Below are 11,881 nucleotides of genomic sequence, written 5' to 3' on the forward strand. Positions count from 1 at the left end.
GGGTGGATCTGATCCTAGTGGTCTGGGTGGTCAGATCCTAGCGGTCTGGGTGGTCAGATCCTAGTGGTCTGGGTGGTCAGATCCTAGTGGTCTGTGTGGTCAGATCCTAGTGGTCTGTGTGGTCAGATCCTAGTGGTCTGGGTGGATCAGATCCTAGTGGTCAGGTGGATCAGATCCTAGTGGTCAGGTGGATCAGATCCTAGTGGTCAGGTGGATCAGATCCTAGTGGTCTGGTGGATCAGATCCTAGTGGTCTGGTGGATCTGATCCTAGTGGTCTGGGTGGATCTGATCCTAGTGGTCTGGGTGGATCGGATCCTAGTGGTTTGGTGGATCAGATCCTAGCAGTCTGGCGGATCTGATCCTAGTGGTCTGGGTGGATCGGATCCTAGTGGTCTGGGTGGATCTGATCCTAGTGGTCTGGTGGATCAGATCCTAGTGGTTTGGTGGATCAGATCCTAGTGGTCTGGGTGGTCAGATCCTAGTGGTCTGGGTGGTCAGATCCTAGTGGTCTGGGTGGATCTGATCCAAGCGGTCTGGGTGGTTAGATCCTAGTGGTCTGGGTGGTTAGATCCTAGTGGTCTGGGTAGTCAGATCCTAGTGGTCTGGGTAGTCAGATCCTAGCGGTCTGGGTGGATCTGATCCTAGTGGTCTGGGTGGATCTGATCCTAGTGGTCTGGGTGGATCTGATCCTAGTGGTCTGGGTAGTCAGATCCTAGTGGTCTGGGTAGTCAGATCCTAGCGGTCTGGGTGGATCTGATCCTAGTGGTCTGGGTGGTCAGATCCTAGTGGTCTGGGTGGATCTGATCCTAGTGGTCTGGGTGGTCAGATCCTAGTGGTCTGGGTGGTCAGATCCTAGTGGTCTGGGTGGATCTGATCCTAGTGGTCTGGGTGGTCAGATCCTAGCGGTCTGGGTGGTCAGATCCTAGTGGTCTGGGTGGTCAGATCCTAGTGGTCTGGGTGGTCAGATCCTAGTGGTCTGGGTGGATCAGATCCTAGTGGTCAGGTGGATCAGATCCTAGTGGTCAGGTGGATCAGATCCTAGTGGTCTGGGTGGATCAGATCCTAGTGGTCAGGTGGATCAGATCCTAGTGGTCAGGTGGATCAGATCCTAGTGGTCAGGTGGATCAGATCCTAGTGGTCTGGTGGATCAGATCCTAGTGGTCTGGTGGATCTGATCCTAGTGGTCTGGGTGGATCTGATCCTAGTGGTCTGGGTGGATCGGATCCTAGTGGTTTGGTGGATCAGATCCTAGCAGTCTGGTGGATCTGATCCTAGTGGTCTGGGTGGATCGGATCCTAGTGGTCTGGGTGGATCTGATCCTAGTGGTCTGGTGGATCTGATCCAAGCGGTCTGGGTGGATCTGATCCTAGTGGTCTGGGTGGATCTGATCCAAGCGGTCTGGGTGGATCTGATCCAAGCGGTCTGGGTGGATCGGATCCTAGTGGTCTGGGTGGATCGGATCCTAGTGGTCTGGTGGATCTGATTTCTATTAGAACTTTCACCAAATCCTTCCACTTCTAAACATGAGATATTTCTGCCATCCAGAACCGTCCCTCATCCCACACACGTGCATGTTTTAGTTATGTTTACCTACGATGTGCCAAACCAAGTCCACTTTCTGTATTTGGTCCGTTTGGAACAGAATCAGAATTTGTTTCTAGATTTACACATTTCCCCAAACGAAGCGACTTTCCAAGCAAACGGACTTGGATTCACATCAAAAAGGCTACCGTCAATGCGCCTGATTGTACCAAGTTGCTGCCATCTGATTGGCTGATTTGTGTTGACAAGCAGTTGAACGGGCGAATCCGGTGAAGTGGATGAAGGATTAAACTCTGCCATCCAACACAGTCTTCTGCCATTGAGGTTCAACTGGGAATATTACGTTTTATCTCGTGATCTCACCTCCCTAAATGTGGGGAAAGTTTGAAAAGCTATAAGCTCAGTCACCCTAACCCCAACCCTAAGCTTACTGGACTAAAACCAGCCCTGTCTGCACCACAGACTGGTTTGTGGATCATCGAAACTCACATTTTATTTCAGAAAAAGTAAACTGGTAATCATCCAGGAAGTAGGAAACTGAAACAATCTGCCCACTCTTTCTCTACAAGCGAGGTTTTAAGAACCTAAAATATCTTGTTTTATACAAACAAGCACAAAGAAGACCAACAGCCTCATGTCTGAGCAAGACAGACATCGCTACATCATCATAATGTCCTGAAATGTGATTATAGCCCAGCATCCATAACTCACTGTGTCGGCTCCATCATGCTGCGGCGTATGGATGTGTTCGTACGTGTCTGAAGCAGCAAAGCAGGACAACACAATAACCAACCAATCAGTTGGTCCTCAGCTGGAGCCAAAACACTGTAACTCTTCATCAATGTGCAAACAAACCTTTTGATAAATTAAACCAAACAAACCATTTTGTGTCTTGCTGATTCATATTCAGGGTGGCAGGAAGCTGGAGGTTTCCCAGCAGCTCCAGTTGGCGTCCCAACATCTCACGAAACTGACTCAGTTGTTTTCAGATTCTATTTATTTTGGGAAACTGCGTGAGGGATGTTTCTGTTATCAAACATGGAAAAGCCTCCCTTTACTGGTGAGATTTCTTCCAGTACAGCAGAGTGTTTTGTCCCTTCAGTCTTCCTGTAGTTTGTTCAGACAGCATATGGAAGCTATTAAGACATTTCTTGTGTTCCACTTGGGCAGAAAATATTTGCCTGTAATTATTCTCAGCTCAAATATTGAGGTGAATTTTCAAAGGAAAAAAAAAGATCTTTTATTTCTTTGGTCTGCAAAATAGGCTGTATATAAAATATGGGCGGAGCCTCCGTGACATCACCAGTAGGTTTCTGAATGGAAAATGGGTGGGCGGTTCCTACCATTGCCATCTTGGTAGCATGTTGTCACTCCAGGAACGTACAAATATGGGCAAAGAGAAAGAACTAAAAGGGGGTTGTGAGCGTGGAGGTGGATGATTGACACCTACCAAACTCTGAAATATCTGTAGCTAAAAGCTAACTCTGAGCTAGCCAGTGAAGGAGGACTATGTACATACATAAATTCTGATATGAAAGCTTGATGTTTTATGTTACTGTTATGGGACCAAATATTTTACTCTTATTTACTGGACCAAATATATTACTCTTATTTACTTTTGTATAACTTAAGATGGAGAAGAAATGCTTATAAGGCCAGACCTCTGCTCTCTCTCTCTCTCACAGAAAGATTCCCATGTCTGTCTAAACTTTCTCTGCAGCAACTGAATATGGAAGAATACAGAGCATTGTGTCGCACAAGACTCAGTTAGAATAACAGTAGAAAAGATAACGCTAAGACCTTGAAGATAACAGGTGGAAGGATGCGATTTACCATTGAATACATGATTCAGTGTTGTAGGGGAAAGGAAGACAATTCCATATATGGTCATACAGTGTGTGTGTGTGTATGTAGAGAACTTTTTGTGGGAACATTTATTCAACTGTATGTATCGCTCCACCCATAATGATTTAATAAAAACAGCCTGTGTGAAAAGAAGGCGGACTCTTCTGCGGCAAACTGCGGTGCTGGCGGCTGCGCAAGGAATCCCCTTTGCAAAGGCGAAACTGATATGGACTCCGACTTTTATTGCAACTGATTTACCTCGCATTTCATCCAGCAAATCCTGAACTTGGGAGAAGGCTGTGAGGATTTCACAGCACTTCTACACCAGCTAACAGACATATGTGGTTTAAAGCTAAGTTACAGTGTTAGCTGGATAAAAACCACGGTTGTCTACAATCTCCCTTCTTGCCGTTGTACTTTGAGTACCTGTCAAACAAAAGGACACGCCCCCAAATATGTTGAATTTCCAGATTTAACAACATCTAATGGATGAGTTTAAAAAAACTCCCTGTTTTCTTGCCTTTCTTTTCCCCATTAATTCTTTTAAACTTGTCAGAAGAACAACTGACTTGACAAAGGAGACGTTCATAAACTCGTTAAACCCAGTCAAGACAACACTGGACTTTTACTGGCTGAAGAGATCTCAGAAAGGAGACAGGACTCAAGATGGCCGGTGAGTTAGCAGTCGTTGGGGAGCAGCAATCTGTTCAGTTTCAGCAGTGTTGATTTAACCCTTCAATGCGAAAATTGTGGGCGGAGTCATTTCTTTAATCTGACCCTTTAACAGGATATAAAAAATGAATAAATAAATCATTAGGCATGTGATATGTCACAATTGTTGTTGTGTCAAAGGCATCCACCAATGGAGGAGAAGACACCAATCAGATTGTCTTTATCAGGGTTTTAAGCAACATTTTTACCATGAAGCAATGCAAAAAGTCTCAGAAACGGTGTGTCAAATATGATACATATGTCATTAAATAAAGTGGCATTTAAGCTTTTGTGTGTGTGGTTGAGGACTTACTTTGCCAGCTGCTTCTCTGCATCAGCACACAGCTCCAGCAGTCCCATGAGCACCGCTGACACGTCCATGTACGGCTCCCAGACAGTGAAGCCTCGACCAATCAGATCGATGGCGGTGCGGCGGATGGTGCTGTGGGCAGGTAGCTTGGGGCTCGGTGGCTGCAGCAGCAGGAAGGTCAGCGCCTTACCTGCAGACAGAAAAACGGTGGAAGCCGAACATCAATCTCTTCCAGCTGGTTGGTCATTTTCCCATGTTTGTTCAATTACTAATGCTTAAATTTAGGTAAAAATCTAAATAGCTTTTGCTTTTTTCAGGCAGCGGGAAGAATTCTACAAGTTTTGTGCGGCTCAGACACACACAGACACACACCAACATGCAATCAGAAGATAAAGACAGCAAACGGGATGGAGGTCACTTCATAGCTGAGCTGACATTTGAGCCAGTCTCTGCGGGGACGAACTGACCATTAAGGCTCCGGAAAATATCCCCCATCTCTTAATAACACTCTTTCCCCAAAGACACACACACATATAAGCCCTCCACACCTTCCCACAATCTGCTTTTAACAGAATCTGTATGAAGATCCACAAAAGCAAAAGAGAAAATTGCTGATTAAATGAAGTGACTTCTCATTTCTTCTTCATTTCAACATGTTTTGCTGCTGAAGGCTGTTTTCTTCTGTTCCAGTCGGCTCTGAAATCAATACAGCTCCTTTTACTTTCTCCAGAAATGCAAATCCAAAGAAAACAAAACCCTCATATGAAGACACATGAAATAAAACTGATCATTTACTTTAGTTATAATCCTGCGGTGACTCTAAAGGTCCTCACTTCTCCAGAGACACATGGCTAATCTCATCACCTGGATCTCCTGGCATTTCATCATCAGCCTGCCTTAAATGGCAACCCCTCCCACTACTTACTGGTTTATATCAACACACACACACACACACAGACAAAAGATTAGACAATACACTAAACATGTTAGCATCTTTGAGTCTCAGCATTATGTACTCACAATGACATCTGGAGCGCTAAAAATGTTAGCATTGCTGTGCTACCCCATTATGACTGACACAGCTGTTGGAAAGTGACATAGTGCTAATGTTGCTAGCTGCTACGACTGTTGGTGAAGAAAATGCAGACTAAGTTTGGTGTTTATGTCACGATGGAATGTGCAGCTGGTGATCAGCATGAGGAGGCGAGCAGCAGCATGAGCTGGAAAAAAAAAAAAAATCAATCCTCCGTTGTTACATGCGTCAATATACATACAAACAATGGATTACAAATATCAGCAGCAGTGTGGAGCTGTTGAACCCTGACCTCTGCTACGGGATCATTACAAATAGAGACCACACAAAAATCAATTACGGTCTAAGATCATTTATATCTGCCTTTTCCACCCAGAAAACGCTGAACGTCTGCTAGCATGTTTCTTTAGACTTCTGCAAATGGGGGAAATACGCTCGCCGTCCACTTCGCCAGCTCCACCTGTTCAGTTGCTTGTTAACACTTGTATGTAATCAGCCAATCAAATAGCAGCAACACAACACATGCAGTCATGTAGACATGATGGAGACGACCTGCTGAAGTTCAAACTGAGCATCAGAATGGGAAAAAACAGGGTTTTAGGGGACTGAACGTAGCCTGGTTGTTTGTCTGAGTTTGCTTATCCATACTGGTACTAGCACGGCGGACCTGTGGCTGCTCACTTTACATATCCAAAACACAAAGGTACTTCCCACTAGGAAAATTATGAAATTAGCAGTAGCTAGCTGCACTGTAATTGGCCAGATCGAGATAGAAATTCACAGCCTCTCGTCCACTGCTCCATTTCTCAGAGTGGACATCTTTGTTTAAGGCAGGTCTGCACCCAAATGAACCGATAGCTATTGACAAAGCATCACTTGGCTGTAATGAGGTGTTAGTTAGGGCAGTAAACATGCCACAGCACACAGAGGGTGATTAGAGCAGGAGCAGGGAGGAAGGAAGGATGGGAGGAGGAGTAGGGAGTGTGAAATAGTGACGGATTAGTGACGTCTAAAATTTACCAGGCCGAAACGACCACTAACAGGCTTTGTGCTTTCTTTCCCCCATCTGCCCCCTTTCCCCCTATCTGCCTGCGTTTGGACTGAAATGAGAGGTGAAGTTAAATCAATGTTGGGGACTCGGATAGTCGATGAGAGCCGGATCAGACCGGCTGCAGAGCCGGGAAGAGAAAATGAGGAAAAAACAATATATAGAGAGAAAGAATTGGACATTTTCTTTTTAAAGAGAGACAAGAAACACTGCAAACATTGTGTTTGTCTTTAAGACACAACAATATTTTACTTATTCAAAGCCTTATTTAATGAGGACGCGGACAGAGAGATTTGCTGAAAACAGCTTTCCTGTGACATGTGTTAGAAGCTGGTTTACAAAACTCTTCTCAAATTTGACCACATTTACATCTGACAGACGTCTTAAACGTTAGCACGCTAACAGGTTAGCATGATAACACATTAGCACACTAACACATTTGCAAGCTAACACGTTAGCACGCTAACACGTTAGCATGCTAGCATAAGGACTTAAGTATGGGTTTCATTTACCGTAGTCTTACCTTAAACTGTTTTGTTGCTATTATTGTTTGTGCTTACTTCTTAATGGTGCTGTTTTTGATGTTATATGATTCCTTTATGGGATTGTAGATGAAAATTCGCAACCTGTTAAATCCAGCATATTCACTGCAATATTGCACGTTCATTAATACGCACCGTCCCGTTCTAACAAAGTCATGATAATGACATCAATCTCCAAGGAAAATGAGAGTATAAAACGAGAATATTAGTAAATAAGTTCAACTCAAAGCTGATGGTAGATTTTATTTAGCATAAGACAAAAATGTACAATTATGAATAAAAATTCTATTATAATTTTTGTAAACTGAGATATTAAAAAAATGTAATTTTGTTTGTCATTCACTCACAATTATTAGCCAAAAATTCCCTCTGAAAATATTCAGTAACTTCTTGCAATCAACTCGATTGGGGTTCAATGTTTACGTTAAGAATTGCAAGTCCAGACAGGCCTTTAAGCCGAACATTTGTGTCCGTGTAAACGTGGCTACTCAGTTAGCGATTGCTGAGAGGCTGTCTGTCGCCACATAAATTTAAACTGTCACATCAATATGTGTTTAACAAGAAACGTTAACGATAATGTTAGCAAAATGGCGTTTGTCATCACAGAACACCTGCAGGGCTGGAGGCGGATTTAAAGACGAGTTAATCAGTGGTTATTTTGTTGGTGTTAAAAATGGTGAGGTGATGTTTCGTGCGGTGTTGGACTGTCTGCCTGTTAGCAACAGAACTGAAAAAGCTTTGGCTGGAGTTTGGCTTGATAATGTCAGAAACAGAATAAAGAACAACTGGTGGTCCAGATCACCGTCTGAATCCAGGAATTTTTTAAAAGAATTATTTTCTATCAGGAGTTTTGGGATCATTTCGGTATTACAGCTTTTAACTCAATAGATAACACCCGGAATCATAGAAACCCAAACTAGCATTGTGGTAGACGTTAGATACGCTCACTGCTAACGCAGACTAAGCCATTAAAACAACTTGCACATTAATAACATGTGACATGGACCAAAAATAGTAATAAAAATCACAGCTGTAACTTCTGCAGCCATTTTCCATTTTTAAAGAGCCAGCTGTTCTGAATGTCCACATCTGCTGTTTTATTTCAGCCGACTTTCTTGTCACTTGATTGCAGTTTTAGTTTGTATTTAAGGTTTTTTCTTCGTCCTTTCTCCCTTGTTAATGTTGACGGAAGCTGCCGATGTTCTAACGTCTCTATAAAGCACTTTGAATCAGCCTGTAGATGAATTTTAGTTTTATTTGCTTCATCTCTGTGTTTGCAGGGTCAAGGTCTCTAAATGAGACGTGGCATCTTTCCTCATTATGGACAAAGTGATGTTAGCTGAAGTTTACCGTCGTTTTCAGGCTACTTTTCTCGTTCGATCTGAATCCTGCGGCTTAAACAACGATCCGGCTAATGTATGGACTTTTACCGGCTGATGAGTCATTTTGTCCTCCTCGCACACACCGTTATCATGGAAAACATATGAGCAAATGCATGTGAAGCCACCTTCCAGTAACCAGCCATCGATGTGGCTGCTGAAGAAGGAAACAGCTTCTGCAGCTTGGTGAAGGTGCAGCTTGCCTTGAGGTGCCTCTAAAGCCCGGAAATGATGGTACATTCGCGTAGGAGGGTCTGTAGGTGATGGGCTGTTGGGCTTTCTGGGATTTTACCAAGATGAGCGACTCTATGACCTGGCATAGAGCTGTGTGCTCTCACCGCTTCTAGTTAGTTTGTTTCATTATTTAGTTTTAAACAACTGATGACCCAGAAATCCGTGTGACATGACAGCGACTTGGACTTGGACGGACCAGACCGTCATTGGGCAAAGAATATCTGTTCCATTTCATCACCTGCTTTTCCTTGCTGACTTTTCCGTAGCACAAAGAAAAACTCAATTTCCAATTAGCTCTCATGAATGTTTGAAAATGCCACAGATCGCAGCGAACGGGCCTCACAGGGACCTCCAGGATTTCTGACATTTAACTGGGAGCAGTGGTGTCCAGAGGCTGTACACTGACATCCAGTTTGTCCCTTATCCTGCCCAACAGCATGCTGTCTTCCTTCTATCATCTGTCCATCCCTCTTTCCATCCATCCCGACGCTCAATACCCCACCAATCTCCCCGACATCCCCCCACCCCCACCCAAAGAAAACATCAATCTCTACTCTGCTGTATGAACTAGTGAGGTCTCTCTCTCACTAGGTGGACAGCTCTCATTCATCACACACCGTGCTGCATGCCAACAACACAGATCCATCTTTCAATTTCATAACACAGTTGGGGTGGTGGTGGTGGTGGTGGTGGTGGGGGGGGGGGGGGGGGGGGGGGGGGGGGGTTGAGGAAAAACAACTAACTGAATGAGCACAAGCAAAACGAGGAAGAGGAGGAGGAAGAAAAGAAACATAAAAGATGAGATTTGGTTGGAGGAAAACATGTGACCACGCCAGCAGGAATAATGAGACAGAAAACACTCGTATGATGTGAACAGGTGATGTCAGCCGCTGATCGTAGAAGCAGCTTTTATAATCGTTTTCAGGAGCAACAAACTGGAAAAATTATTCGGATAAAAGTTGCTCAGAGCCGGATGGGAAGGAAGCTCTACAGCACTTGTGTCATGGAATACGTGGAGATTTCTCAGCATGAAAGGAAGAGGAGCCAGCGGAGCCGGACAGCGGCGCTCTTCGATCCCTCAGATGGCGCTGCATCAAAAGCTAGTTCATCAATAGTTTGTAAAACCACATCAGCAAAGGGTTACCGTGGGAAACCGTTGCCAAGCGCTGAAACAGAGCTAAGAGTTCAGCGGTGATGTTGACTTCTCTGGGCACGGAGGCGTCGGAGATGAACCATCACACACTGGAAACAGGAACTAACCCTGATAATCCGTATCGTAGATCATCCATGGAGGCAATGGACACGTTGTGCTCAGGACAGAAGATGAAGTGAGCTTCACACCAGATTTTTAAGCTAAACTCTCATTCAGAGGTTCCCGCCTGGCCCGCTGTTCCACCAGGAGTGTTTCAGAGCGCGGCGCCGGTCTGTTGGATTGTCAGTACACGTGATCACCTGAGGACTGTCATCTCCATATGGTTGGTGTACCTGTAGGCTTTAAATGGAACAATGAACCAGCAGAGACATCATTTGTCCAGTCTGACCAGGTCTGATGCGACTTTATCTCCTTACAGCAGGAATGTGTCGAGTGAAAACAAGAGAAAAGGATGCAGCTTTCCTCCTGCGAGATGAACGCCTCGTCGTCCACAGCGTCACGTGACAAGGAAATGTCGATGTTTTACAGTAAAATGAGATTTAAAGTTTCGCCTTCCTGAATGAACAATCCGCTCCGCTCTACATGGACTTTGGTTCAAAGGATCAAAAATAGAGATAAAAGGTTTTTTAGTAAAACGGAGAGGGACGGCACTTCCAGGACACTTCAGAAACGCACCAAGGTGCACCTGGTGGGACCATTCTGATTGACTTGAGTTGCTGCAAACAGCTGATCTGTTCCTATCAGCTGTAATCAGCAGCTCTGCAGCACTTCCACGTTGGGTGGAGCCGAGGGGTCAGTCTGTTGGCTTGGAAAATCTGCTTCGTTTGGGGTCATGTAAAAACACAAACTGATTTGGATCAAAGAAGCAGACTTGGTCTGCCTACAGGTGTGGTTCGTGGCTTCATGCTTCATGCTGACCACATACAGGCTGTGCGATTGAAGTTTTGGGTTTAACGCACAACATTGTTGGTAACCGCAGCTGAAACATGGACACCTGAGGGAAGACTGGCGGGAGAGATGCTGATGCTTGCACATGGAAGAATTCTGTAGAAGTTCTGATAGAAATATGATCAACCTAAGACCTCTAGCGTCTGATGAAGCTCCATGTTTTGCTCTCATGTGGTAGAAAGAGAAGTTCTCCCACATTAACCGCTGGCTGAAGGAGTTTTCTTCTTCCACGTCTCGTCTTCTCCTTCAGTCGGTCTCCCTTGGCAACGAGTGGAACATGTTGTTTAAAAGGTTTTATCTGTCTGAGTACTGCGAGTCCTCCATCATGCATCCAGCAGACTTTCCTGCAGTGAAAACATCCTAGAAGAAGCATCCAACACCTTTAACAGCTAGCTGACGGGATTGTTCTCCAGGTTCGACCTGCATCAGAGAGCCCGCCCTCATCTGGACCAATCAGGACACTTGGAGAACCATGTTCTTTTATTTCTACTAATACTAATATAATTCAGCTGCTCTGTTATGTGAGAAGCTCCATAAGTTCCAGGTGGAACCTCCACACACAGCTGGTTTTATGAGCTAACAGACCGAAAGGTTGTGTGTGTGAGATGGTGGTCAGCAGCACCGGAGCAGTACACGGGTCTGGACTCACCTTTTCTCTTCACACTGCAGTCCTGCCATCTGCAGAAATACTCTGATTACTCTGCTGTTGCATGGAGTACCAGAGACCTGAGCGGTGAAGCTGTGAGCTGCTGTGGAAACAACCACCTTGTCTTGAACACAAACAAAACTAAAGAGATGATGGTTGACTTCAGGAGGAAGAGTAAACAAAACACTGTTTGCATCCGATGAAGAGGAGGTGGAGGTGGTGGAGGAAGACGTGTACCTCAGAGTTCAGCAGGACAACGCACACGTCATCTACAGGATGCAGATTCTGACATCCTTCATCATCAGAACCAAAATGTTTCATATCTTCTATGAGTCTTCTATGAACCTGTGGATCACTGCTTTGTTTTCTGTTCAACCTTTTTCCATTGGATGCTTGTTGTCTGACCAGCAGCTCCGGTTTCACAATAAAACAACATTACGAAGCTTAGAACTCCAAATGAGCGTAAAAACTATCGTAAGCTTGTCTAAT

The 11,881-nt window shown here is 44.7% G+C and overlaps 1 protein-coding gene across 1 annotated transcript in view; it reads right to left on the bottom strand.

Annotated features, from left to right (window-relative positions):
* Window positions 1-11,881, bottom strand: part of wdr7 (WD repeat domain 7) — a 142,562-nt gene that overhangs the window by 33,417 nt on the left and 97,264 nt on the right. Inside the window, exon 24 of the mRNA XM_079256537.1 lies at window positions 4,413-4,599. Within this exon, the coding sequence (XP_079112663.1) occupies window positions 4,413-4,599 (187 nt within the window). The remainder of the gene's footprint in view (window positions 1-4,412; window positions 4,600-11,881) is intronic.

Source organism: Telmatherina bonti (assembly GCF_933228915.1).
Source record: "Telmatherina bonti genome assembly, chromosome: 17".
NCBI classification, from domain to species: domain Eukaryota; kingdom Metazoa; phylum Chordata; class Actinopteri; order Atheriniformes; family Telmatherinidae; genus Telmatherina; species Telmatherina bonti.